This window comes from Delphinus delphis, chromosome 15, assembly GCF_949987515.2.
Source record: "Delphinus delphis chromosome 15, mDelDel1.2, whole genome shotgun sequence".
NCBI lineage: Eukaryota > Metazoa > Chordata > Mammalia > Artiodactyla > Delphinidae > Delphinus > Delphinus delphis.
In genome coordinates this window covers 23661290-23689222 of record NC_082697.1, presented here as the reverse complement: position 1 = coordinate 23689222, position 27933 = coordinate 23661290, and the positions used below count along the sequence as shown (strand labels likewise).

The following is a 27933-nucleotide window of genomic DNA, read 5'->3' as shown; positions in this document are numbered from 1 at the left end:
TTCTCCAACTGTATGAGAAAAACAAACTAGATTCGCAATTGTTTTTAGCCATGAACCCTTTCTTTGAATGAAATCTCATGAAATGATCCAATATGTAAAATAGAAAACCATGATCATCAAAAGCAGATTTATTGTTATAGTTTAGTTTCAAAAACAAACAAAGTATCATCCAGTGGTTATGAGGAATCTAGGAAAACCTGTCCCAGTAATGCCAACTTTGAGGTAAAGGGCTGACTAGGGCAGCTGAGAAGTGGGATTTTCTGCTTGGTGGGCTTCTTCTCCCTTGCCCGGTCATAGTTTTCAGGGGAGGACAATGTCCCTGGCCCTGTTGGGGGTTCCCATGGCCCTGAGCTCATAGTTTTTTTCTGAAATCTCGACCTATTCCGTTTGAGAGAGTAGAATTCCCTCATCAGATCTTCTACTTCCCACTGCTCTTCCTTCAGCCTCCGGCAACAGTGCAGGGCGGCGGGGTCAATGGGGTGTGCTTCAGTGTTGAAGATGTAACCCCCGGCCCCCAGGATGCACTCCCCGTAGGGGGTTATCACCGCATCGAAGGTGGAGCCATTGTTGTGGATGAAGTTGGTCGGGTCAAACAGCAGGTAGAGGTATTTCACGGTCTCGGCCAGGAAGAAAGACTCCATGCGGTTGTCAAGCTTGTGGTCTCGCAGATCTTTGATCTGCCACGTGGGGGAGGGAAGCAAGTCAGACCAGCATCACAGTACAGCAGAAAGGGTCAGGGGACCCTGTCAGGCATTCCTGCTCTGCCACTAGGTGACTGCAGGCCTTTGGGCAAATCACTTAACTTTCCAGAACTTTGTCCCTAAAGTATATTTATATCATAAATCTTACCTGTCACTCCTTCACGGAAAACCCTCTGTTGACATCCCATTGCCCACAGACTAAAATCAAAGTCCTTATCGTGGCCTAACAGGTCCTTGGTGATCTGGCTTCTGCTCCCTCCCTGACCTCATCTCTTCCTGCTCTCTCCCTGGTTCTCGCAGGTCCAGCCACATGGCCTTTCTGTTCTGTGAACAAGCACATGCCCAGCCCGGTTCTTTTCATTGGTGTCCTCGCAACCTGGAACACTCCTCCTTCAGATGCCCTCCCACTCTTTCACTTCCTTCAGGTCTCTGCTCAAATGCTACCTCATCAGAATGGTCTTCCCTGGCCCCCCTACATGATACAACAATCTCCTAACCCCTTTACCTTACCCTTTTGTGACTCTAAACATTGATCTAATCATTCCCTTCTTAATGATGCAAAAATGTAGCATCATTTACTTAGCTAATCCTCCCTTGACAGACATTAAGGAGGTTACCAAGTTTTTTGCTCTTATAAACAACTAATAAGGAGTCTTTATGAAGAGAAATTCATACTGAGTTTACAGTCAGGGATGAGTAAGTTTACTTGCTACAAATATTTATTTTAGCTTCTCAGAATTAGCAATACGGGACTTCCCTGGTGGTCCAGTGGTTAAGACTTCGCCTTCCAATACAGGGAGTGCAGGTGCGATCCCTGGTCGGGAAGCTAAGATCCCACATGCCTCGCGGCCAAAAAACAGAAGAAATATTGTAACAAATTCAATAAAGACTTTAAAAATGGTTCACATCAAAAACAAATCTTTAAAAAAAAAAAAAAAAGAATTAGCAATACATTTTCTTAAACGAAACTAATTCTCAGTAGACATCTATTTTACACCAAAAAAATGTGACTAAAACATGGACTTGATGTACCAAGAATTATTATTCTCTTGCCCTGTTTGCCAAAGGCCAAGGAGTCAGTTGCCTGTTCCCATCATTCGCCTTGGAAGGGCTCCAAAACACTTCATTTTCATGGAAATAAGTCAAGAGTTCCTAAGGGCCCAACGGGCTCATCCACTTTGGCTTTTCATAAAATACAACATATTAGAAACTAAAACATATCATTGCTGTATATTTCTCCTACACATATAGGTCTTTTCTTTAAAAACATGTATCTATGTTTTACTTATAGAATATAATCACATTACAACTTTTTGAAAAAGAAGGTTTTTGTTTGTTTTTAATTCCTTACCCTAAAAAAAACCTCTGCAGGCTTTTTGGCAAATAGGCTTCCAGGCTATTTGCTTACACATTTGGTTTTTACATGTCTGTAACCACTGTTTATTTCTGTCTTGCCTGCCTGGGTCCTCTCAGGATGTGACATGGCTCTCATCCTTAACCCTTTCAGTCCATTCCCCACAGAGCAGCCAGAGTGCTCTTTCTAAAATACAAATCAGAGCACGTCACTGCTCTGCTGTAAATGCTCCCAAGGCTTATCATTCCAAGCAGAACAAAAGCCAAACTCTTCCCCACGACTTATACAAAGCCCTGCACAATCTAGCCGCTGCCTACTTCTGGGGCTGTATCTCCTCCCACTTTCCTCCCTGCTCACGCCCTCCAGCCACACTGGCCTTCTTTCTGTCTTCCAGATACACATTCTTTGTTTTTTCTACTAAAATGTCAGCTCAGGGGCTTGGTCTTTCTTCATTGCTATAACCCTCAGCCTAGCACAGCGCCTGGCCCGTGAAAGACGCTCAGTAAATATCTGTGAGACCAGTACAGCTGTTCCATTAAGGATCCCTGGGTTTGCAAATAAGGCTATGGGACTCTGTAATTCCCTTCTAGAATCCATTTTACAAGCCTTTTCGCAAAATGTTTCACAATACTCACCCTTGCCAAGTAGCCTATTCTGACAGCTAAAGGATCTATGAAGCAGGGAGAACGCCAAGGGCATGGAGTCAAGACCCCTGGGAACTAATCCTAGCTCCACGTCTACTAGCTCTGTGACCTTTAGCAAGGCTCTCAGCTTCTGCTCCTCAGTCTCCCCATCTATAAAATAAAGGCATTGCTTGTATCTCTAAGGTTCCTTCCAGTGCTAATACTCCAGAGGCTCTTTAGCAGCAGGGGGAGACATTTCCCAATTCTTGGGCCCGTGGAAACACTTACTGTGGCAAATCCACATTCCACCTTGCTGATTTTTTCGATGGATTCCACAGCATCTCTTCCGAGTTCTAAGAGGGTGGGGTCCCCCGTGGCACGGTAGAGGTACATGGCGCTCTCAATGAGTTCTGCAAAGTTCAAAGTAGACCTTCCTTCACCCAGTGGCTGGGCAGAGAAGGCTTGGGGACTGCCTGGGCCAGTGAGAGATTCCTTCTCTCCACACCATGTCCACAGGGTCCAACTAGGGGGAACATGGGACAACTCACTCAATACTGAATCTTCAGAGCCAATATACCCAGTCTGAAGCTTAGTGGACTTAGTGGACCATGGAATCCCATCCCAAGGGAGAGACAGGCAGCCAGGTTCTGGGATAGGGAAGGTGGCAGAGGCGGCTGCCTATCTCCCAATATCTGTTCCCTCCTTCTTCCTTAGTAACAGAAGAGCTAACTTTATCCAAGCACATGGACGCCTAGACTAACAACTATTCCCAGCAGGCAGGTGTGGGATTAAGGTCCCTGCCACCAAAGACAGTCATGTAAGACCAGAGAAATAAATTTCTATTTTATCTAAGCTACTACTTTGTATCTGTCACTTACAGCCTAACCTAATCCTAAAACTTAAAAGAGTACGAGCCTGTCATTACAAGGCCCTTTCCAAGATGCGATAGGCCAAAAGATAAAGGTTAAGATACTCAAGAATCAACTTTCAATCTAACAAAGATGCAGCCATCAGTTCTCTGTGCCCAGAACAAGGCAACAGTCTTGCCCTGTTCTACACCACAACTGGAATTTGACGTTCACACATGGGCCCCATCATAAGATGAATATTCGCCAACTAGTCAACAGGAACTGGACCAGATGGGAATATTTATTCCAGAGAAAAGAAAACTTAGCAAAATGTGTTTGTTGCTTTCAGATATCTAGAGAGCTGTTATGGAAAAGATTTGATTTCTAGGGTGGGCCCAGTAGGCAAAAGCTACAGCTCAACAGACTTTCCTACTTCTTCACCTCTTTTTTCTCAGAGAGGAAAGAACACCTCTCCCCTCCCTATACCAACATCTCCTCCTGATGTTCTACATCCCGTTTCCTCCTAGCCCTTGATCAGTACTTTTCCCCCTTTTGATTTTTTACTGCAAACTCCATTACTTATTTTTGGAGAAAAGATCGCTGCCTATCTCTCCAGTTTTCTCCTACTTCTCTCTCTGTTTACCCCACAGGCCTCTAGACACTGGCTAATCTAATCACTCATATTCTAAGCAAAGATTGGGGCACATTTACTGGTAGATGAACACACTGTGTGTGTTCAAAGACAGAAAAGATGGTGTCCTCATGGGAAGCCTCTCCTTATGCTTCTCACAGCTGGCTGACTCAGTATACTCAGTAAACAAGATACTCAAGTATCTTGTTCCTTGTTTTCTCTTCCTCATACATGGGCCTGTGTATGCTAGTAAAGGCTTTAATTTCCTGTATATCTAGCCAACTCTCTAGAAGAGGGTGACAGCCCAAGGTTTAGATTTGGACTTAGGTGGAGGTTAAGCCCTTCAGAGGCTTTTAGGCTAGGTTCTGTGCTCCAGCACTGCTGATCGGATACATGCACCAGAGCGTCAGGGACTGGCCAATCTAATCATAGAATAGTACCTTATCTCCCATTTGCTATTGTTTTGGGATAGGAAGGGTGACTGGTCTAAGACATTTCTGGATTCCTGGCTGTGGTACCTTGCTTTCCACTGAGCATTCCTGCAAACAAAACATGTTGCCTCCTTAAGTAGTGAGCCCCCTGTCACTGGTGGTAATCAAACAAAGATGAGCTAACCACTTGACAGGGCTATTGCAGGGGGATTTCGATTAGAAGACCTCTCAGTTTCCCTCTAACCTTGAGAATGCACATGTCTAAGTCTTACATTTAGTCCCAATCTCTGTCTTCATTTTATCTATTGGTAACATGGGATCCAATACCATCTGAGTATTTTCTCTTTAAAAAAAAAAAAATGCCATGAGAATAAATGCATGAGAAATACTAAAAACAGCAGCCTCTAAGGAGTCAAAAGTGACTAATTTGCTGCTTCCAGTTGCTGCTTTACTCCCGCTTCTGGTCCCCCTCCAAGACTCCTACAGCAATCACTTAGAGGACTACAGGGTTAGAGGAGGAAGGAAGTGGAGCCGAGGATGGCAGGATGGGCAGAACCCATTAGAAGGCCCATCCCACAGCTAAAAGGCATTCAGGTAGGAAGAGTCTAAAACAATGGGAATGTAACCTATTTTAGGGGGGAGGGGAGATGACTGTGTGCTGACTCAGCTTCCTTCCTCTGTCCCCCTTTCCCTTCCTCTCCTCACAATGTTTAACTTTCCTTCAGTGAGTCATAAGATCGGAGCTGGAAAGGAACTTAGAAGAGTTCTCAAGTGTGTTGTCTCTTTCTTCTCTACATCTTGACTGCTGACCTGCAAGTGGGGAGGTGGACGAGAAGAGATGATTCACTCCTAAAGTCCATTCCAAAGTTCTAACGTTCCATAGATGCACAACTTATCTGACCTGACCCACTGACTTAACGAAGTGTGCCTCCACATCTGAAATCCCAATGGCAAGAACTCAAAAGGCGTCAGCCTGGCTTTTTCCATCTCACTTGCTTGTCTGGGTTTGAAAGAGCATAAGATGTAATTAGGAGACCTGGGTTCCAGTCCTAGCTCCTATACTTAACAGCCTTGGGCAAGCCATTTCAACCCACTAGGCTTCCGTCTCCTTCTCTGAAAATAAGGGGGATAAATAATTCCTAGAAGGAAAACCATCCAGAGCCACTGGAAGAAGCAGATGGGAAAAAAATGAAGCTGTGAGCACTTGTGAGGCATGAAGCCTCATAGATATGCGAGGGGTTGGGGTTCTGAGAATCAGAGCCTGTGGGCTGGCAGTAGGCCAGAGATGCTGCTTACCCGGTCGAAGCGGGTAACCCTCTCGCTTCTCCACTGTATATCCCTGAGGAATGTTGTAGAATTCCGGGAGCCCCCCAAACTGCTTCCAGACGGTGTAGTAGTTGAGGAAGGTCCTCATGGCATTGTCAATGTCCCCAATGAGGGTCTGTAGGAGAGAAGCGGTTGTCAGGCAAGCAGCCACCAGGCAGGAAACCCACATACAAAACCCCACACACGGGCTTCCCTGGTGGCGCAGTGGTTGAGAGTCCGCCTGCCGATGCAGGGGACGCGGGTTCGTGCCCCAGTCCGGGAAGATCCCACATGCCACGGAGTGGCTGGGCCCGTGAGCCATGGCCGCTGAGCCTGCGCGTCAGGAACCTGTGCTCCGCAACGGGAGAGGCCACAACAGTGAGAGGCCCGCGTACCGCAAATAAAAAAACAAAACAAAAACAAAAACAAAACCCCACACACAACCTCAGGGAAAAGAGGAAGCGAAGGCTTTGGAGCCAAAAAGACCTGTGCTCAAACCCAGAGTCGGCCATTTACTCAGTGTGCTGCCTCAAACCAGACACTTAACTTCTCTGAGCCTCGTCTCTAACATGCAAAATACAACGTATATTTTACATTGTTGTGAGGGACAGAGGCTGTATACAATGTCCCTGCCTACCAGTACGTGCTCAGTCAATACTGGCTACTAACTGCTTTTAAGTAGGTAAGTCAGCCATCTGATTCAAAATTCTAAGAATAAGAAAAAGATTGATTGTACTTAATCTCACTCACACCCTACCCCCCAGCAAATAACCATTTTGCATTAGTTTGTAAACATAAGCAAAGATGTATGAGTATGTATTATTTCCCCCACATTAAATACGGCTTATTAAATATACTTTTCTGTAGCTTCCTTTATTCATTTAACAATACATCTCAATTTTTCCATGTAAGTACATAAAGCACTCCCTCCTCCTATTTATACAGTTGCATAGTATTCCATTGCTTGGACCACAATTTAATTAGTTCCCTATTGATAGCTAGTTGGCTTGGTTCCAATCTTTTGCTACTTGCTACAATAATCAATGCTACAATAAATAACCGCATACATATGTCACCTCAAACATATGTGAAGCGTGTCTGTAAGACACATTTCCAGAGTTGGGATTGCTGAATCTGAGACTATATGCACTTGTAATTTTACTAGGTGCTTCTATGTAGCTATTCGTATTACTGTAAGCTCACAGGGAAACAGCTGACCTTCTTGACATCTCCACTGGATGTCTCAAGGATAGAACAAACTTGACAGTTTCCAAACAAAACTATCGGTCCCTTCACTCTCCCGCAAAGCTGCCTCCCTCCTCTCACCTCTCTCCCTTTTCAGTAAACGGCACCACCTTCCACTGATTCCACTCTGGCCAGATACCTGCTGGCCATCCTTGACTCCTCCCTCTTCCCCCACTCCCACATCCATTCCATCAGCAACTCCTATCAATTCTCTCTCTCTAAAACATCAAGAGTTTTCTCTTTATCTCCAGAGCTACCACCTGTTCACCTGCATCTTGCACTGGGATGACCTCAAAGGCCTCCTCACTGGTCCTACCACTTGTCTTCTCCAGTCCACTCTTCCCAAGGCAGCCAGAGTAACTGTCTTACTCAGTGGCTTTCCACAGGCTCAGTTTAAGGTCAAGACACCTCACCATGGCCCTCAAGGCCCTGAGCAATCTGGCCACTGCTGACTTTCCATTGACTGATCTTTCCCTTCCCTGGACTGTGGCCATGCTGCTTTTGTCTCTGATAAACACCCAACTCTTTCCTGCCTCAGGACCTTCACACATCATGTTTCCTCTGCCTGGAACATCGTCCCCCACCCCAGTTTTCACATATCAGCTTGAGCATCACCACTTCTGAGAGGCCTTCTTATCTAAAGTAAGTCCCCATCCAATAGTCTCTCTTTTAGCCTCTAATTTGTTTCCTTCATTGCAACTTATTATTTTATGAATATGTCTAAGTTTTTCTTTGTGTCTCACCCTCTATAAAGTTCACGAGGACAGGGCCTGGAATACAGCAGGCACTCAAATATTTGTTGAGTAAATGAACAAATTTAATGTCTATAAGCCTCCTTTCTTCATCTATGAAACATCGTTTACCTCGGCGTGTTGTGATGATTCTGTGTAAAATGCCCAGCACATAAATCATTCTTTCATAAATATTTATCACCTCTATGTGCCAGACAGACTGTCAGCTAAATGTTAGCTATTAGTGTTATTATAACCTCATAGAGAAATAACCCCAGGACCCGTTCTTAAAGCAGGAAAAGTGCCACACACAAAGCACACAAATCCTATACAAAGACGGCAAAGTGTGGTATATACATACAAAGGAATATTATTCAGCCTTAAAAAAGAAGGAAATTCTGACACATGCTACAAGCATGAACCTTGAGGGACATTATGCTAAATGAAATAAGCCAGCCACAAGAAAACAAATACTGTATGATTCCACTGATATGAGATACCTGGAGCAGTCAAAATCATAAAGACACAAAACATAATGGTGGTATGACCCAGCAATCCCACTGCTGGGCACATACCCTGAGAAAACCATAATTCAAAATGAGTCATGTACCACAATGTTCACTGCAGCACTATTTACAATAGCCAGGACATGGAAGCAACCTAAGTGTCCATCCACAGACGAATGGATAAAGAAGATGTGGCACATATATACAATGGAATATTACTCAGCCATAAAAAGAAACGAAATTGAGTTATGTGTGAGGAGGTGGATGGACCTAGAGACTGTCATACAGAGCGAAGTAAGTCAGAAAGAGAAAAACAAATACCATATGCTAACACATATATGTGGAATCTTAAAAAAAAAAAAAAAAAAAAAAAGGTTCTGAAGAACCCAGGGGCAGGACAGGAATAAAGACGCAGACGTAGAGAATGGACCTGAGGATACGGGGAGGGGGAAGGGTAAGCTGGGACGAAGTGAGAGAGTGGCGTGGACATATGTACACTACCAAATGTAAAACAGATAGCTAGTGGGAAGCTGCTGCATAGCACAGGGAGATCAGCTCGGTGCTTTGTGACCACCTACAGGGGTGGGATAGGGAGGGTGGGAGGCAGACGCAAGAGGGAGGGGATATGGGGATATATGTATATATATAACTGATTCACTCTGTTATAAAGCAGAAACTAACACACCACTGTAAAGCAATTATACTCCAATAAAGATGTTAAACAAAATAATAATGATGGTTGTCAGGGGCTAGGAGAGGACAGAATGGGGAGTTATTGTTTCAAAGGTATAGAATTTCAGTCTTACAAGGTGAAGAGAGTTATGGGGATGGATGGTGGTGATAGCTGCACAACATGAATATAAATACCACTGAACTGTACACTCGAAATGGTTACCACGGTAAATTTTATGTTATGTGTATTTTACCACAATTTAAAAAAAGAAAAAAATACAATCATTTATTTTTTCTTCCATTACTGGGCATTTGGACCATTTCTAGTTTTTCTTTGTCATGAACTTTGCTGCTGGGAATATCCATGTACAGGTTGCATCTTTCCCTGGTCAATTATTTTCTTGAGGAACATGCATAGAAATAGAATCATGCAAAGTCAAAGGGTGTGATCAGTTGTATGGCTGGGTGGTACAAGCAGGTTTTCCAAGAGGAATGTAGTCACAAATAGTTGTAAGGAAATAGATTTCCTGATCCTTAATTTTCCTAAAATGGATCTGCCTGAAAAGATGCTTACAACACAAAGGCAGGCTACCCATTCTATCTCTTCCACAACTGTCCTACCGTCTTATAAAAGCAAGGTGTACCCACCAACAATCTCCAGCCTTACTGCGGAACACTGTCCTTGGATATAAAAATGTCCTGAGCACTGAACTAGGTTTAATTTAAAATATTAAAATATAATATTTTAAATTATATTTTAATATTAAAATATTAAAATATAATTTAAAATTTAAAATATTAGTGTAGGTGTTGAGAAAAATGAATGGCTCTAACCACTGGGTAACAAATCCTTCTGCAAATCAGACAGCTTTCAATTCTTTGCCTTCAAAAAATTGAAAGAGGAACTGGTCAAGTTGTCAGCAGAGACATCATTAAAAATAATTTTTGATGACAGATCATTTGTGATTTTTTTTAACCATATAAAGAGTGAACCATAAAATACTGCCACATTTGCAGGTCAAAAATGGTTGATGCTGGCAATTTTATATGGTTCAATCTATTAACTCAATGATTTCAAAGAACTGAATGATATTACAATATCAAACTCCTTCCATCTCCATCTACTTATTTATGTGCATAGGCTCCGCGGCACTTACATCTAAAAAAATGAAAAGCAGGAATAAAACTGATGCTTAACAGTGCTCTGTTTTAGCAACATGTATTATTCATGCACAAACACATGAACTACTTAAAAACTTTAAAAAGCCCCAAAAATCTCATTAAGAAATGCACTTCCAATAAATTACTTCCAGGTTTATAATCATCCAAAATTGTAAGCTATAAATGTTGTTTTAATCAGTTACATACTAATGATAACTAAATCCAGAAGAAAACAAATGTAATACTCAGAGCTTATGATCACGGGAAATTTAAAAACATTTTAAATTTCTATGTATGAACAAATTTTGTCACAGAGAAATATGATACGGTGAACAATAAAATGCTTTCAGCATAAAATATAATAATTAGGATAAAATCCTGTTGGAGTGGTAGAATGGAAATATGAGTTGGAGGAGAAAAAGGAATGGTATGCAACTATTTAAACTCATAAGATTAAAAACATGCATGGGGCTCTATAATTTTTCAAAATTCTTTTAGGGGACACTCAGCTAAATTTGAAGATCTTAGAAGAGTTGAACCAATATTTAATGTTATCAACAAGTTCTCTCTGAGCTTCTTTCCCCATCTATAAAATGAGAGGGTTGGCTAAAAGTATATAATGGGGAACAAGTTAAATGAATGACAATATATCTATTCCATGGAATATATGCAACTGTTTAAAAAAGTAAAATTGATCTTTATGCATCAATAAAGAATGATCTCCAAGATACATTCAGTGAAAAAGAATAAAAATGTTCCTATTTACGTAAAGAAAAAAGGGTGCTATAAATACGCATATACCTATGTACATGGATTTCTGGAAAGAGGTACAGAAAACTGACAACAAGGGCTGGATTGGGGAGAGAATCTGAGGGTGGGGGCTTGAGACTTATCATTGTATTCCTTGTTGTGCTTTAAAAATTTACCACCAGGCTTCCCTGGTGGCGCAGTGGCTGAGAGTCCGCCTGCCGATGCAGGGGACACGGGTTCGTGCCCCGGTCCGGGAGGATCCCACATGCCGCGGAGCAGCTGGGCCCGTGAGCCATGGCTGCTGAGCCTGCACGTCTGGAGCCTGTGCTCCGCAACGGGGGAGGCCACGGCAGTGAGAGGCCCGCGTACCGCAAAAAAGAAAAGAAAAATTTACCACCATCTACATGTTACTGCCTTTTCTTAATTTCTTAAGATTAAAAAGAAGTTGTTTATAAAAATATTAAAAATATTTTAGGACACATAGGGGCTGGATTAGATGGGCTCTAAGATCCCTTCCAGCTGCAACTCTATCAGACCACGTAATGGACACACATAATGATGGCAGACAGAGCAGTCCCAGATGCTGTCATGCCCTTTCCTAGGCCCGCTGTCAAGAATGAGGATACGTGACAGAAATGTCCAGTGGAGAAATGGTCATTGCCAATGGCTATTACCGCCCTTTCTACTTTAAGTGGTACAACATTCCACAGCAAGCTGGAAGTTCAGTTCCTGACACCTTAAAGGTCCCCTTGGAAAATTCAGTTTGGCAGAACTTTAAATCTGTCTCACTCTAAGCCCCTCTCCCATCCCCAATCCACCCCTCCAAAAAAAAGTGCTCAAGCACTTTTTTGACTCATACATTAGAATGAGCTTGCTTTGCCGGTTCCATAGAAAAAGGACCACCCTCTCTGATCGTTCCTACCTGAAGACCAGGCCAGTAGGCCTCCAGAGACTGGAAGACTGGCATGGACACAGTCCCCTTGTACATCTGCACCCACAGGTACCAGTCATCGAAGCGGGTGTAATTCCGAATGGCTTTGTTATATTCTGCAGAGGAGATAAGATGATGGACACATCAGTGATGAGGGACACAAAAAGCAGGCTTTGGCAACAGAAGGATGGACTTAAACATTTGCAAGACCCTAGGGTGGCCCAGCCTCAAAGCAGACTAGGATGCAAGGAGGCACAGAGGAAGGAGCATGGGTTCTGGAGGCAAACTTCCAGGCTCAAATTCCAGCTCCAGCTTTACCACTTGTTAGCTGTGACCTCGGGCAAGTTTTTTCCTCGTAAGCCTCAGTCTTATTATCTGTAAAGTGAGGAGAGTAATGTTATATACCTCATGGGACTGTGCAGTCATTTATTCACTCAACAATATTCACTGAGTGCCTACCGGGTGCCAGGCACCTGGGGGGTGGCAAATAAGACAAAGTCCAGCCCTCAGGGAGCTGGCGTTCTAGTGGGAACTTGAACTTATAACTCCCCCTAGACTGTAAATCTATGAGAGCTAGGACTTTGTTTTGTTGATTGCAGAATCCCCAACATGAAGATAGTACATAATAAATATGCACAATAAGCATTATCTGAATGAACAAAGTACCAAAAACATGCAAATAAATAAGACAATCTCAAACAGTGTTGTACGGATGAAATGAAATAGTCCATGTTCAGTGCTTGGCACAAAACTTAACACATCAATGGTACTCAGTAAATATTTGCTGAATAAATGAATGGTAGCTATAATTATTATTAGGTGCCCAACAATTCCTCAGTATCATTACTACTAGTGTCTAAGGGCCTGAAGGGTAAACTGCTTTTATTCAACAGGCATTAATCTACAGCTACCTCCTGCAAAGCACTGTGGGGAGTACAGAAGTATAAGGCCTGGATGCTGCACTCAGTTAGAAGAGCTATAACTGTGATGATAGCTGACTGCAAAAATGATGCCGGGCTTCCCTGGTGGCGCGGTGGCTAAGAATCCGCCTGCCAATGCAGGGGACACGGGTTCGAGCTCTGGTCTGGGAAGATCCCACATGCCGCGGAGCAACTAAGCTCATGCACCACAACTACTGAGCCTGCGCTCTAGAGCCCGCGAGCCACAACTACTGAGCCCACGTGCCACAACTACTGAAGCACGCATGCCTAGAGCCCGTGCTCCGCAACAAGAGAAGCCACTGCAATGAGAAGCCCGTGCACCGCAACGAATAGTAGCCCCGGCTCGTCACAACTAGAGAAAGCCTGCGCGAAGCAACGAAAACCCAACGTGGCCAAAATAAATTAATAAATTTATATATTAAAAAAAAAAAAAGATTCTGAAGGCCCTAAATTCTGAGGAAGAATCAAGCTATTTTCTGGGCAAAGTGACATTTAAGCTGGGCCTTAACGGGTGGACAGAATTTGGACACATAAAGGCAGGAAAAAAGGTATTTTAGGCAAAGGAAACACCATGTGCAATGGCCAGGAAATAAAAATCCAGGGCTGCATGTAGAGAAGCCAGCATGGTTCAGTTGGCTCTTGCAGGAAGGCATGAAAAGGTGTAGTGGCCTCAAGCGGGCAGTGTAAGTCCATGGTGCTTTTGAATGCAGAGCTGATTCTGTAGGCACTTGGGAGCAACTGAAAGTTTATAAATAAACTACATGTCAATAGGGAAAACCATGGGGAAAAGCCCCCTTACCCTGCCCTTTTTACCTAGGAACATGGCCATGAGCTTCTTATCCTGAAGCAGGATGGCTCCTTTCACCAGGTACTCAAAGTAGGAGTCCACGCCAGCCCCAATGCCCGCGTCCTGGGCCACCCACTTGCCAGTGAGCACATCGATGTGGTTGCCGACCTAGGAGAGAGACATGTGGTGTCAAAGGAGGGCCCAAGACCAAACAAGGATGTCCCCACACCCCTGACTGTCCCGTGAGATACAAGGCAGGCACCCCAGTGCTTCTTGGGAGACATGCAGGCTATCGGGGTACAGGGTTGGGGGGCAAGGCTGGATCATGGCCAGCTCTCTTGCATATATGTACAGTGGAGACACATCTCATGCACGTTTAGGAGGACTTAATTATACACACTGGTCAAAAACTGAAAAAAGAACAATGACTTGGAGTGTTCATGCCCTGTCTAGAGTGAGTGCGAGCTGGGAGATGAGAACGTGCTGTTCCCACAATCTGTCTCAGACTTCTCAGCCTGAGAATCTGCATGCGATTCCAGTGTCTAAAGACATAAGATATACTTTCCGTATTTCCATAAATCAACTTGGGAAGGACATCCAAGAAACTGATAGAGTAGTTGCTTGTAAGGAGAGGAACCGGGTAGCTGGAGGACGGGTCACAGATGTCACTGCGTACTTTTTTGTATCCTTTGACTTGTGAACCATTTAAAAATAAATTTTAAAGATTTAAATGAAGAGATATGTTGTCCATATAACTTAGACCCCGATGGAAGCTGATAACTTCACTTGGTACTCATTCAAAGAAACAGCTAATTGTCCTGTGTTAGTTTGGGCAGAGCCCCAGCAAGGAAGCCAGGAAGTAGTTGATTTGGACGGTGAGTCCCTGGAAACTCTGGAAGAGGAGGGGAAAAGTGAGGCAGGGCAGGGAGGCAGCCCTAAAGGGTGTGCTGTCAGGCAAGTTACCACCATGGGAAATGGAGCTCCATCCCACCGGGCAGCTCTGGGAGTCAGTGTAGAGCACGAGCCTCAGCATGGTCCCACCCGAGGGCCGGGGAACAAGGGTGATTGTCCATAAACTCCCAGCAGTATCAGCCACTGGTTGAGAACTGCTCTGGGGTAGCATTTAAGACCTGGCGTTTCCAGCCAAGTGCAAGCAGAGCAGGATCCAGGCACCAGAAAAGGCCCGTAGCCAAAGAGACATGGGTGACGGCAACTGGAAGACAGGCCAGTGTGCACGGAAATGATAAAGGGCTGAGAGGATGTGGGCAGGGTGGTCACGGAGTCACTATGGCTCCCGAGCTGGAGAAAAAACTGCCTGTGTTGGACACTAAGGGGGTTACTCTAGTTCTCCAGAGTGGCACCTTCTTAAGGGACTGTCAAGGAGTCCTCACACAAGTTTCACTTTTCAAGCTGACTTAGAACCAGACTTTGCATAAAACGTGCCTCCACCTGAATCACTTTCGGACAACACAGTCTTTATAAGTCATAATGACTCAGCAAGGAGGTATTAATCCATCCATATTATTGCTGAAGTAACTGTGGATCAGAAAGGTTGAGTGACTTGGCCAGGGTCACACAGTTTCAACATAGTAAGGCTGGGGCTCAGTCTCAGTTCTGACTAAATCTAGTGCTATTTCCTGGACAGCTTTGGCTCAATTACTGTTAGTTTCACTGGATCATCTAGTTTAGGAGCCGAAACCGACCTTAAATTTCCATAGGTGAGTAGGTTTGTAGGGGAAAGAAAAACTCTGGAGTCAAATAAGTTTGTGAAACGTTGAGTTAAGCAAAGTTAAATAGATGAATTTATCATAGGATTTGATAACCTTTAACCTGCTCGTGTTCATTATGACTCTCCAAAAAAAGGATACTATTTATAGTGTTGCCCAAGTTTAATTGACCAGTAATCATTTCCTCATGGAACAGCCATTCAACATCTCTCAAATCTTTTGGTTCTAAGAAACACAGTTTTACAAACAAAAATATGTAAAAATGAGGGCCAGACAGGCTGACGATCTAAGGTCACCGAGTGAGTCAGGGGCATGAAGCATATGACCCGCTCCTTAGATCAGAGAAGCTCAAGGAGCCAGAGCTTATCATGGCCCCTTTTCCTGCCAGAGGATGTGCTCTCATGCTCTCCTCCCCTCTGTGCCAAAGCATGAACTGGAGGCTTGGTCTACTTTTGGTGTCGTGAGCCTAAGCCTTGGATCACTCCTGAGGTCACCCTTAGTTTCCTTCGGCTGGACCGCAACTTGTTGCTCAGAGCCCTGAGCCTCATAAGCAGGGGCCAAGGTGGCCAACTTGAGCTAGACAGGAAGAGTGGCAGCGGACCTACCAGCCCAATATCTGACCGGCTCTCCCAGAGGCGCATCAGGGCCACTCTGGCCACGTCTTCGAACACAGGGTCACCGGTGAGGCTGCTCAGGGTGGCAAATTCCACGATGAAGGTCCCGATCCCTGCTGTGCAGGTGACAGGAGTCTCTCCTGGGTTCACGCCATGAAGCAGGTTCACCGTTCCATACGGCATGCCAGTGGGGGTCTGAAAGGCTGAACAATCGCAAAATTAAGAACCCAGATAGGAGCGGGGAGGTGGGCATGGGTGGACACAGGACCAAAGCCTGAGGCCTTGGCCAGCACTTCCCTTTTGTCTCCTGGGTGACCTGCTAGAGACTGAGCCAGAGAAGGATAAATGTCACAACTGGAGGGCCCTCAGTGGCCACCTAACCCAGATGCTGTCAAACACTGCTCCTCATGCCTTGGGCTCTTGCCTGTGGTGAGCAGGGAAGCAGCAGGCTGTGCTCGGGGGTATCACACTCCACACATGCTCACTTTAGCTAGAGCAGCTCTACTTTTACTTATTTTATATTATGCCTCAGAGCCCAGGCAAGTAACTGAGTGTGAAGCAGGCAGGGCTTAAGCCACAGGCAGTGGGGGAGCTGATGGCACAATGAAAAAGCCATTCATCTACTTCTTAAAACACCATTCTGACCAAATGAAACACAACTGAAGACTGTAAACAGTCCCAGAGCAGCCAGTTTAAGATCCCTGCTCTAAATAAAGAGTTTCAGGGGCTATGTTATTTTCTTTAAAAAGGATATAAACCACAAAACTGCCAATGTGGTCCAACCTTCAATTCACAGGTAGGAAAGGTCAGGCTTGTGAAGAAGTGACTCAGAGATCACAGAGAGAGCCAAACGGAGCTGGGATGGGAATGACTATCACGTGCCCACTCCCCTTCCCCCCGCAACGGGCCCAGTGCCCTGTCCACCTCACCCCAGTGCCTTCCAATTCAAGGCAAGGAACTAAGACAGCAAGTCAGAGGCAGAGATTTCCTCTCCAGGCTGAAAGGTCAAACAACCCCAAAGCAGCCTATGCGTCACCAAACTGTGAACAAAGTTGTCAAAACTTCCGAGAACCACAAGGTCCAGCAACTTTACTGTAAGAAGAGAAACTTGTTATCTGGCAGACATGAGTGGTAAGCAAGGAGGATTCAAGTCACAAGCAAGAAGGGCCCAAAGGGATAGTTCAGAGAAGTCAGGCAGTATTAAAAAGGGGGTGGGGAGGTGACAAAATCTGTTTCTCAGCGTGACTGCACTTTTCAATATGTATATTTCTCAATACAAAAAAAAGAAGGGAGCAACCAGACAGTTTCCCTCCAGGGATGAGTCACACAGGACATGACGTTTGTAAGGAGACATTCAGGCCGTGAGTGAGACCTGAACCCAGTTCGCTCACTCTCCTCAGCTCTTCCCCAAGGATGAGAGGCAAGTCCTGGGTGAAGGGGAGAAGTGAGACGGCCAAGAGGTTGGTGGAAAGCACAGTGTAACGTGTTTGGGTGTGAACAGCTCTCAGAGCCTCCACCACACCCTGAAGAGAACATAGCGTCCCGCTGATGCTGCCGAGCCCAGCTACTGCCCCTCTGGACAAACACTGCAGCTTGGCCTGCAGCCCTGGACATGGCTCAGCTACAAAACAAGTCCCTCTCATGTCTCAGTGGTGTTTGAGGTTCTCCAAGAACTTTCTCCTCTCTGACCTCATTTTACGTCTCCCCAGAGGGAGGCAGGAATTATGACTCCCATTTGATAGACGGGGAAATTGAACCAAGGAGAGGAAGAGCGGCTTGGTCAAGCTATTGGTTGTCAGAGCCGAGTCTAGAACCAGAGGTTCCGAACGCTCAGACCAAGGCTCTTCTCTGGAACCCTTTCATTCCAGTGGCGTGTGGGCCTGGGAGGGGGCAAAAGCACTCACTCAAATAAGGGCAAGAGCCTTCCAGCCACCAGGCTGGCCTTCAGCGCTCCTCGCAGACATTCATGAGGTCAGCTCATCCATCCTAGCCTAGCCGTCAAAATGCCAAGGACTCTCCTGTTTTCCATCGTGGGCGCCAAGAGGTAGAAATACCAAGTGTTTGGGTGAGCAACACGAGCAAATAATTCTGCACAGCCACTCTCTTCTCCAGCAAGAGCAGCAGGACCTACTGGACTTCATCTCTGCCCCATCTCCATGTGGGTCTTACCTGGGAGGAGTTTCCGGGCTGCCTCCTCAGCCATCCTCAGGAGAGGTCCCGAGCAGGGCCATCCAGCCTCCACTTCTACCCCAGCCCTCTTTGATAGCAGGTGAGCAGACAGAAGTCCTCCTACTACTACAGATGGTACAAAAAGCAAGTGTCAGAATCCTAAGGACCAGTCTTTCCCTTGTACAAATTAAACTTAATGCTCTGTTCAGTGGCTCACTGGGAAGGGGCTGGAGCCATGTAGCAAAAGAAGAGTCCTTAACCCCACACACTGGTACAGTGTTAAGTTCATGAAGTTTTTTTTCCTCTTGGTGGGTCACAAAAATTATGGTTATCGGGCTTCCCTGGTGGCGCAGTGGTTGAGAGTCAGCCTGCTGATGCAGGGGACATGGGTTTGTGCCCCGGTCCAGGAAGATCCCACATGCCATGCAGCATCTAGGCCCGTGAGCCATGGCCGCTGAGCCAGCACGTCTGGAGCCTGTGCTCCGCCATGGGAGAGGCCACAACAGTGAGAGGCCCGCGTACCACAAAAAAAAAAAAAAAAAAAAAAAGGTTATCATTTTTTTGCAGTCCCTACTGTATACCAAGCACTAGGTACTACTGTGCCCTCTTCAGACGGAGATACTGTGGTTCAGAGAGGTAAACTGACTTGCCCAGGGTCATCCATCTAGTAGGTGGTAGGGCCAGGTCTGTCTGACTCCAAAGTCCACGCTCGTTGCACTTGGTCACTGTCTCCCCATCACCCCAAGACCAAGGGAGGATACTTATTACCTTCACTTTATTCATTTATCTATTTCAATTTATAACATAATATTTAGGACTTATAAAAAGATACAAAGGTTATCTGGAAATATGGCTAAACAGATATCCTGAATGGCCCTCCCACTGAAAAAACTGGTGACCTTGAGCTTCAGTTTTCCCCTCCTCCTGGCAGACCAGGAATAAGAGACAAAGGCAGGACCTACCCAGAGTGGGAAGTCTGATAGAAGATCCCTCCATGAAGTTGGGATCTGGAAGAATTATATACCCTGTGTAAAGATGAATTAAAAATAAACCCTACACACCTCCCCTAGCATAGAGTAAGGAAAACTGTATACCTCAAATCTCAATGCCAAGTAAAGTGAAGAAAAAAAAATCTCTCCTAAGAATTAATAACCACAAACTGGTACCCACTACGTTTTACAGACTGAATTCACACTAACTGTGTAGTCTAGAAAACCTCAAATCTTTAGCCTAAGGTGGTTTTAGCAGATAATGCCTCCAGCCACATGGCAAGAGTAAACAAAAAATATATCTGGAAAAACCCACATTCAACCCGGGCCTCAAAGAATCCCACAGGTAAAACCTAGGCAATAACTGTTCATTAAAAAATAAATAGGGACATTTAGAGAAGAGCTAACGCCTATCTTTCTCAAACTCTTCCAAAATATAGCAGAGGGAGGAACACTCTCCAACTCATTCTACAAGGCCACCATCACCCTGATACCAAAACCAGACAAAGATGTCACAAAGAATGAAAACTACAGGCCAATATCACTGATGAACATAGATAAAAAATCCTCAACAAAATACTAGCAAACAGAATATAACAGCACATTAAAACGATCATACACCATGATCAAGTGGGGTTTATTCCAGGAATGCAAGGATTCTTCAATATATGCAAATCAATCAACGTGATACACCATATTAACAAATTGAAGGAGAAAAACCATATGATCATCTCAATACATGCAGAGAAAGCTTTCGACAAAATTCAACACCCATTTATGATAAAAACTCTGCAGAAAGTAGGCATAGAGGGAACTTTCCTCAACATAATAAAGGCCATATATGACAAACCCACAGCCAACATCGTCCTCAATGGTGAAAAACTGAAACCATTTCCACTAAGATCAGGAACAAGACAAGGTTGCCCACTCTCACCACTATTATTCAACATAGTTTTGGAAGTTTTAGCCACAGCAATCAGAGAAGAAAAAGAAATAAAAGGAATCCAAATCGGAAAAGAAGAAGTAAAGCTGTCACTGTTTGCAGATGACATGATACTATATATAGAGAATCCTAAAGATGATACCAGAAAACTACTAGAGCTAATCAATGAATTTGGTAAAGTAGCAGGATACAAAATTAATGCACAGAAATCTCTTGCATTCCTATACACTAATGATGAAAAATCTGAAAGTGAAATTAAGAAAACACTCCCATTTACCATTGCAACAAAAAGAATGAAATATCTAGGAATAAACCTACCTAAGGAGACAAAAGACCTGTATGCAGAAAATTATAAGACACTGATGAAAGAAATTAAAGATGATACAAATAGATGGAGAGATATACCATGTTCTTCGATTGGAAGAATCAACATTGTGAAAATGACTCTACTACCCAAAGCAATCTACAGATTCAATGCAATCCCTATCAAACTACCACTGGCATTTTTCACAGAACTAGAACAAAAAATTTCACAATTTCTATGGAAACACAAAAGACCCCAAATAGCCAAAGCAATCTTGAGAAGAAAAAATGGAGCTGGAGGAATCAGACTCCCTGACTTCAGACTATACTACAAAGCTACAGTAATCAAGACAGTATGGTACTGGCACAAAAACAGACATATAGATCAATGGAACAGGATAGAAAGCCCAGAGATAAACCCACGCACATATGGTCAACTAATCTTTGATAAAGGAGGCAAGAATATACAGTGGGGAAAAGACAGCCTCTTCCAATAAGTGGTGCTGGGAAAACTGGACAGGTACATGTAAAAGTATGAAATTAGAACACTCCCTAACACCATACACAAAAATAACCTCAAAATGGATAAAAGACCTAAATGTAAGGCCAGACACTATCAAACTCTTAGAGGAAAACATAGGCAGAACACTCTATGACATAAATCACAGCAAGATCCTTTTTGGCCCACCTCCTAGAGAAATGGAAATAAAAATAAACAAATGGAACCTAATGAAACTTAAAAGCTTTTGCACAGCAAAGGAAACCATAAACAAGACCAGAAGACAACCCTCAGAATGGGAGAAAATATTTGCAACTGAAGCAACTGACAAAGGATTAACCTCCAAAATTTACAAGCAGCTCATGCAGATCAATAACAAAAAAACAAACAACCCAATCCAAAAATGGGCAGAAGACCTAAATAGACATTTCTCCAAAGAAGATATACAGATTGCCAACAAACACATGAAAGAATGCTCAATATCATTAATCATTAGAGAAATGCAAATCAAAACTACAATGAGATATCACCTCACACCGGTCAGAATGGCCATTATCAAAAAATCTAGAAACAATAAATGCTGGAGAGGGTATGGAGAAAAGGGAACACTCTTGCACTGTTGGTGGGAATGTAAATTGATATAGCCACTATGGAGAACAGTATGGATGTTCCTTAAAAAACTAAAAATAGAACTACCATACGACCCAGCAATCCCACTACTGGGCATATACCCTGAGAAAACCATAATTCAAAAAGAGTCACGTACCAAAATGTTCATTGCAGCTCTATTTACAATAGCCAGGACAAGGAAGCAACCTAAGTGTCCATCATCGGATGAATGGATAAAGAAGATGTGGCACATATATACAATGGAATATTACTCAGCCATAAAAGGAAATGAAATTGAGTTATTTGTAGTGAGGTGGATGGACCTAGAGACTGTCATACAGAGTGAAGCAAGTCAGAAAGAGAAAAACAAATACAGTATGCTAACACATATATGTGGAATCTAAGGAAAAAAAAAAAAGAAAAAAAGGGTCATGAAGAACCTAGGGGTAAGACGGGAATAAAGACACAGACCTACTAGAGAATGGACTTGAGGATATGGGGAGGGGGAAGGGTAAATTGTGACAAAGTGAGAGAGTGGCATGGACATATATACACTACCAAACGTAAAATAGATAGCTAGTGGGAAGCAGCCACATAGCACAGGAAGATCAGCTCAGTGGTTTGTGACCACCTAGAGGGGTGGGATAGAGAGGGTGGGAGGGAGGGAGACGCAAGAGGGAAGAGATATGGGAACATATGTATATGTATAACTGATTCACTTTGTTATAAAGCAGAAACTAACACACCATTGTAAAGCAATTATACTCCAATAAAGATGTTTAAAAATTAATAAATAAATAAGGGACTTCCCCGGTGGCTCAGTGGTTAAGAACCCGTCTACCAATGCAGGGGATACGGGTTCGAACCCTGGTGCAGGAAGATCCCACATGCCGCGGAGCAGCTAAGCCCGCGAGTCACAATTACTGAAGCCCACGTGCACAGAGCCCATGCTCTGCAACAAAGAGAAGCCACTGCAATGAGAAGCCCATGCACAACGAATAGTAGCCCCCACTCGCCACGACTAGAAAAAGCCCACCCGCAGCAACAAAGACCCAACGCAGCCAAAAAAAATAGTTAGTTAATTAATTTAAAAAAAAAGAATCACTGGGTCAAAATTCATTGAAATGTGTAGATCTGTGCATTTCAGTATATGTAAATTTACCTCAATAAAATGAATGATTCATTAAAAAAAAAAAAAAGATTCATTGGGAACCTGCTAAAAATACTGACTGTGGGACCCAACCCAGAGATCCCAATTCATTAGATTTAGAGTGGAGTCTACACAGCTGAACTTTTTAAAATGTCCCAAATGCTTCTGATGGGCAGTCAAGTTTGGAAACTAATACCTTAGCCTTGTACTATGTAACACAGTAATTAGTAACCACATGTCACTATTTAAATTTAAATCCATTAAAATTAAATGAAATTTAAAATTCAGTTCTTCAGTTGCAGTAGCCACCTTTCAAAATGTTCAATAGCCACATGTAGCTAGTGGCTACTGGACTGGACAACACAGATATAAAACATTTCCATCAACAATGCAGAAAGTTCTAACAAACTTTCAATAGGCAATAAGCTACAAGAAGGCAAGGATTACATCTTTCTTGCTCTTGGATGAAAGCCTGGTACCAAATATATGTTAAATATGTGAGTAATCCTGGCATATTTCTTTTCAGTCTTTTCTCTGTCCCCTGCTCACTTTCATGTCTGAAACTGATGAGGGATCCCGAGACCTCCCTACCCAACCCTACAGGAGGGAAGACTCTGTCAATCTGGCTTGAGTCAAGTGCCCTGGCAAGGCTGGCACTTAAGAGCCTGTTTATCACCTCTTGGTTTACACAGAAGCCAAAATTCCACATTCTCCTTTCTTCCAAGGGCCCTAGAAGGCAGCCCTCACCTCGGATGTTGGTTTCAAACACAGAGGCGTTCACATCAATATCAAAGTCCACGTTGTCCTGGAGCACTTCAACCACTCTTTGGAATTCTGAGACATTCCCCAAAATCTGAAGGAAAGAGAGACCTGACTGTGAGGCTCTCAGGCTTGTGGGCACTGAAGATGCTAGATTCAGAGTCTAGGATCCTATGCTGGTGTGAATCCTACTTATTCAACTTCAGACCTACAGTTTCTGTTCTAGGACTGCTGGTAACAGGAGAAAACACTGAGAGCTGGAAATCACACAGACCTAGTATCAAGAGACTGGTAAAGTAAATTCTTTGGTACCAATTTAAGAATTTTTATGTACTCATTTAAATGAAACCAATATAAAGACTGTAGACCACATAAGGAAATCTTAGCTTGACATTTACAGTGGATATTTATTGTTTTTAACCTTGTCACATTCAGCCTTATAGAAAATACTGCAGGTTGGTTGGCCCAACATTGATTCTCAATCTTCTTTACCCTTGTAGCTCCCAGCCATAGAGGCTAGAAATCCACATATTTGCTTTCTCAGTCTCATTTGCTACTGGGTGATTGTGTTACCCAGTCAATTCTGAGCTTTGTAAAGTCTACTAGGGGCACTTCTCAGAAAGCTCCTGTTTTCCTAACAGAAAGGGACAAGACACAGTTGGCATGGCTTTTACTCTTTTTCTTTCTGCTTTGAAAGCAGACTTGATTTCTGGAGCTGTGGCAGCCATCTTAGGCCATGAGGTACTAAGCATGAGAATGAAAGTCAGTATACTAATGATGGTAGAATGGAAGGATACAAAGAGCATGGGGTCTCTGATGCTAGAAATTACCTTCATTCAGATTTTCTTATACTTGAGAAAATTAAACCCTTTTGTTTAAACCATCAGTCAAATGCAATCCTGATGCCTTTTATTCTGATATCAGTGTTCCAATTTTCCCTTGAGGAATCACCCTTCTTCCACAGTCACTCCTGTAATTTGAAGAAGCTGACTCCATCCCTTCAGCTGCAAGAATGGGCACTTCACCTGGACCAGCCAATGTACTATACCCCTTGGCCAACTGATTGATTCAGGGATAGATGTGTAACCCAAGCCAGATCAGTGAGACTCAGTCCACGGAATTAATGGAAAAGGACTAATTCTCTCCACACACAGGTTACTAAATAAGTGGGATGTGCGTCTGGAGTTACCATTGGCTACCCTGCCAGCTTAAGGAGAGCCTGAGAATACAGCCAGCAAGGAAAGTAGAAATAAGAGATGGAGAAAGAGATTCCTAATGACGTTATTTAAATGTCTGGAACCAGCTGGGTTTGAAGTCAGTCTTTACCTGGACTTTTTAGTTATCTGACTCAGTAAATTTCCTTCCTGTCTAAATCAGTTTGATCACTTGCAGCTGAAACAATCCTGACTATCTCAGCATTCAAAGCCCTCTATGATTTAGACCTAATCTATCCTTCTAACCATGTCTCTCACTGTTCTTCTGTCGACTTCAGTACCCACTATTCCCTGATTTTCTGCCCTCAGACATGCTGTTCCCTCTACCAGAAATCTCACTCTGTGTCTTCCCATTTCCAAATCCAACCTATTTTCGATTATCTAAATCTCACCTTCTCTAGGAATCCTTCGATTCCTCCAGCTGAAATTAACCTCTTCCTCCTTTAAAAGACTCCAGCAAGTTTATCCCCACAACTCTCAGGGCATCTATTTCTTTCCACATTACGAGAATCTTTGCATAGGCAGGAGCCTCCCTCATTCCTGCACTCCCCCAGAGGGCTGAGCACAGTGCATGAAGCAATTACTCATAAAATGTTTGTTAAATGATGACATGAATCTTTCTCCACATTGTAGCCAGTGATCTTCTCAAAACAGGAATCTCATTTCCTACCCTCTTCTTGAAAAAAATTCCACTGGCTTTCCACTGCCCCCAAATTAAAGATAAAAATGAAAGATGAAAATAAAAAGCCCAGGTGAAGAATTCACTTTTCACCCACAGTCAAGCTACCAAAAGAAGAAGGATATTGGTCATGCAGTGTTGGAGAGGAAAAGGAATAGATGAGACACTTACCAACAAGGTGTCCAGAGCATCAATAAGAGTCAGAGAAAAACTGTAAAAGGACAAAAACCCCAGCTGCTTAGTAAGAAAATCAAACAAACACCAGTTATTAAGGCTGCCCCAGATCAGAGACCCCAAAAACTAATAAGTGAAGCACAGCGATGCCTCTGCCAGTCCCACCTGAAATCACAACAGAGAAGCCATCGTGAAAATCGCCGGGAACCTCTGACCCATTTAACGTACCTGGGAGGTGGGCTGATGTATAACATCTCATGCAAATAGCTTGACTGTAGTTAAACACATTGCCTATATTCTCTGGCATTCTTCTCCACCATAGGGAGGCAGTATAAGATTGTATCTCAGAGCGCAGGCTTTCCACATCTAAGAATTTATCTCGCAGTGCACAGAACTGTAGCCTTGAGAATGCTCATGGCAATATTGTTTTTAGAACAGCAAAAAGCTAGAAATAACCCAAATGTATACCAGTTGAAAAGTGATTAACCAAACTGTAATACATTCAAACAATGTGAAACTATGAGGTGGTCAAAAAGATTGTTAACAAGAGTTCTATGGGCTAAGGGGAAGACATTCAAATTATATAGTTAAATGAAAAAGACAAGGTACAGAATAGGCAGTGTCGTGTGTCGTATTCTAACTGCATTTTTCAAAAAGAGACAATATAGACAGAAAGCAGATTAGCGGTTTTTTGGGCCAGTGGTGGTGGAGGGATTATTATTTATTATTATTTATTTATTTATTATTATAAAGGGCCACCAGGGAACTTTCCAGTGTGACAGAAATGTTCTCTATCCTGTGATGGTGGTCACTACACACTTAAAATGGGTGCATTTTATATAAGTTACACCTTTAAAAGGTTATTTTAAAAGATACACATATACATACCTATATGATGGTATAAACCAAAAATATTTCTGGAAGGATACACAAGAAGGTTAACAGTGGTTGGAGTTCTAGGGTATGGGAGATATTTATTTTATTATATGATATTGGACTGCTTGAATTTGCCATTTACTTGTATTACTTTTTTCAACTAAAAAACGAAAACCAGCACAATTTGTGTTGAGCTTCATTTCTCCAGTCCCTAGCATATTCATTTGTAAAACAGAGATAACAGCAATTAACTCCTAGGGGTGTTAATTAAATGAGATGACACAAGTAAAATGCTTAGCACAGTGTTTAATCAAGGTTAGCTTCAGCTAAATGCAATGATTCTTCACTTACTCAGCAAGGAACAAGACAGAGAATTCCATCTCTCACAGATTTTTCTTCTAGTGGAAGTGAGAAAGACAAACTAACACATAAGTGAAAATGACAGTATAAGAGTGAGAAGTGCTACGAAGAAAATAAAAAGGGTGGTTTGTGAGAGTGACCTGTTGGGGTGGGTATTTAGGGGAACTGATGCTAAGGTGACAGTTTGAGCTGAGATCTCAAGAAGCAGTCAGGGATGTGAGGGTAATGGGGGAAGTGGGTTTCAGTTACACTAACAACAAAGGCTCTGAAATTTCATGTTTAGGAGAGTTACATCCCCTCCTAGGCCTGTTTGCCCACTTATAACATGAAGGGGTTGGGTCTTCTGACTTTTTGAAGCCCTTCCACATATCCTAAGCCTCCAGAGATTTGCCCAAGTCCTAACAGCTGGTGTCTGTCACTGCTGTGGCCAGAGCCCGGAGGTCCAGACCACCAGGCTAACCCAGCCTTTTTCCACTATGGGAATCCAACTTTCCAGGAGGCTGGGTGGATCCTGGTGGTGCTGGCCTGAATTAGGGGGAACGCGACCCCACGCTAGCTAGGAGGTTTTTCTGGAACCGGTGAGATCATGAAGCCACCAGCTCCAGCATACCCGCCCGCCTAGGACCGGACTGCCAGACCCAGGCCGCCCCCTTGCTCCTCCGCTCGCACTACCTGCCCCAGGTGTCGTGCCCGTCACAGGTGAGAGGTCGCAGCTCGTCGTAGGGAAAGGCATTCTCCAGGTAGCTGTCGTAGGCGTGGTAGAACATGGCCTTGACTCGCGCCCTGGTGCGGGGTACGAGAAATAAGTCAGAGGACCACCAAACGAAACCAGGCAGAGGAAAGGACAAGAATTAGGGCGGAAAATGGTCATCACCACCTGATTTCTGCGAGGAGCCCAGTGGCGGGGTCCCAGCAGGTCGGGGGGGTGGTCTGGGATGGAGGGAATGGGGAAGGGACCAGGTCTGGGATTCCCATTCCCCAACTATGGAAGGGCAGGGAGCCTGACCCCCTTCACCTGTAGTGGGCGGGGTCGGGCGCGGTGCCATCCGGGCCGGGCGCACCATGGTGCAGGGGTAGCAGCGCACACAGGAGGCCAAACGGGACGAGCAGCCGGAAAGGCATAGAGCGCGTGCCCTGTCAGCGCCGCCGCTGCAGCAGCAGCCGCAGCCACCCGCACATCCTGCGACCCTCTGCTGGTTCTTCCGGGAATTAGGAGCACTGCGCCTGCGGGCCGATGAGTCATCCATTCAC

At 43.9% G+C, this 27933-nt stretch overlaps 1 protein-coding gene across 2 annotated transcripts; it reads right to left on the bottom strand.

Moving 5' to 3' along the window:
* Positions 1-111: 111 nt before the first annotated feature.
* On the bottom strand, positions 112-27933 carry EDEM2 (ER degradation enhancing alpha-mannosidase like protein 2). 2 transcript variants are annotated; one of them, XM_060030921.1, is made up of 11 exons: positions 27698-27922; positions 27355-27465; positions 25444-25483; positions 23368-23473; positions 18128-18253; positions 15950-16161; positions 13644-13785; positions 11881-12005; positions 5885-6029; positions 2967-3088; positions 112-677 (listed from the first exon to the last, which is right to left on the bottom strand). In XM_060030921.1, the coding sequence occupies exons 1-11, from the start codon at positions 27802-27804 to the stop codon at positions 177-179; spliced, it is 1737 nt and encodes a 578-aa protein (XP_059886904.1). In that variant the 5' UTR covers positions 27805-27922; the 3' UTR covers positions 112-176. The 2 variants fall into 2 exon arrangements, with proteins under 2 accessions (XP_059886904.1, XP_059886906.1); XM_060030923.1 differs by lacking the exons at positions 23368-23473; positions 25444-25483 and having other exon boundaries at positions 27698-27933.

What these genes read in the sequence shown, in the direction of transcription:
- EDEM2 (XM_060030921.1), bottom strand. Translation starts at nt 27,804, where the DNA reads ATGCCTTTCCGGCTGCTCGTCCCGTTTGGCCTCCTGTGTGCGCTGCTA. An exon ending in CCTACTGGCCTGGTCTTCAG is followed by an intron (nt 6,030 to 11,880) that starts GTAGGAACGATC and finishes TCTCTCCTACAG; the next exon opens with ACCCTCATTGGGGACATTGA. An exon ending in GGGTTACCCGCTTCGACCGG is followed by an intron (nt 3,089 to 5,884) that starts GTAAGCAGCATC and finishes TGAACTTTGCAG; the next exon opens with AACTCATTGAGAGCGCCATG.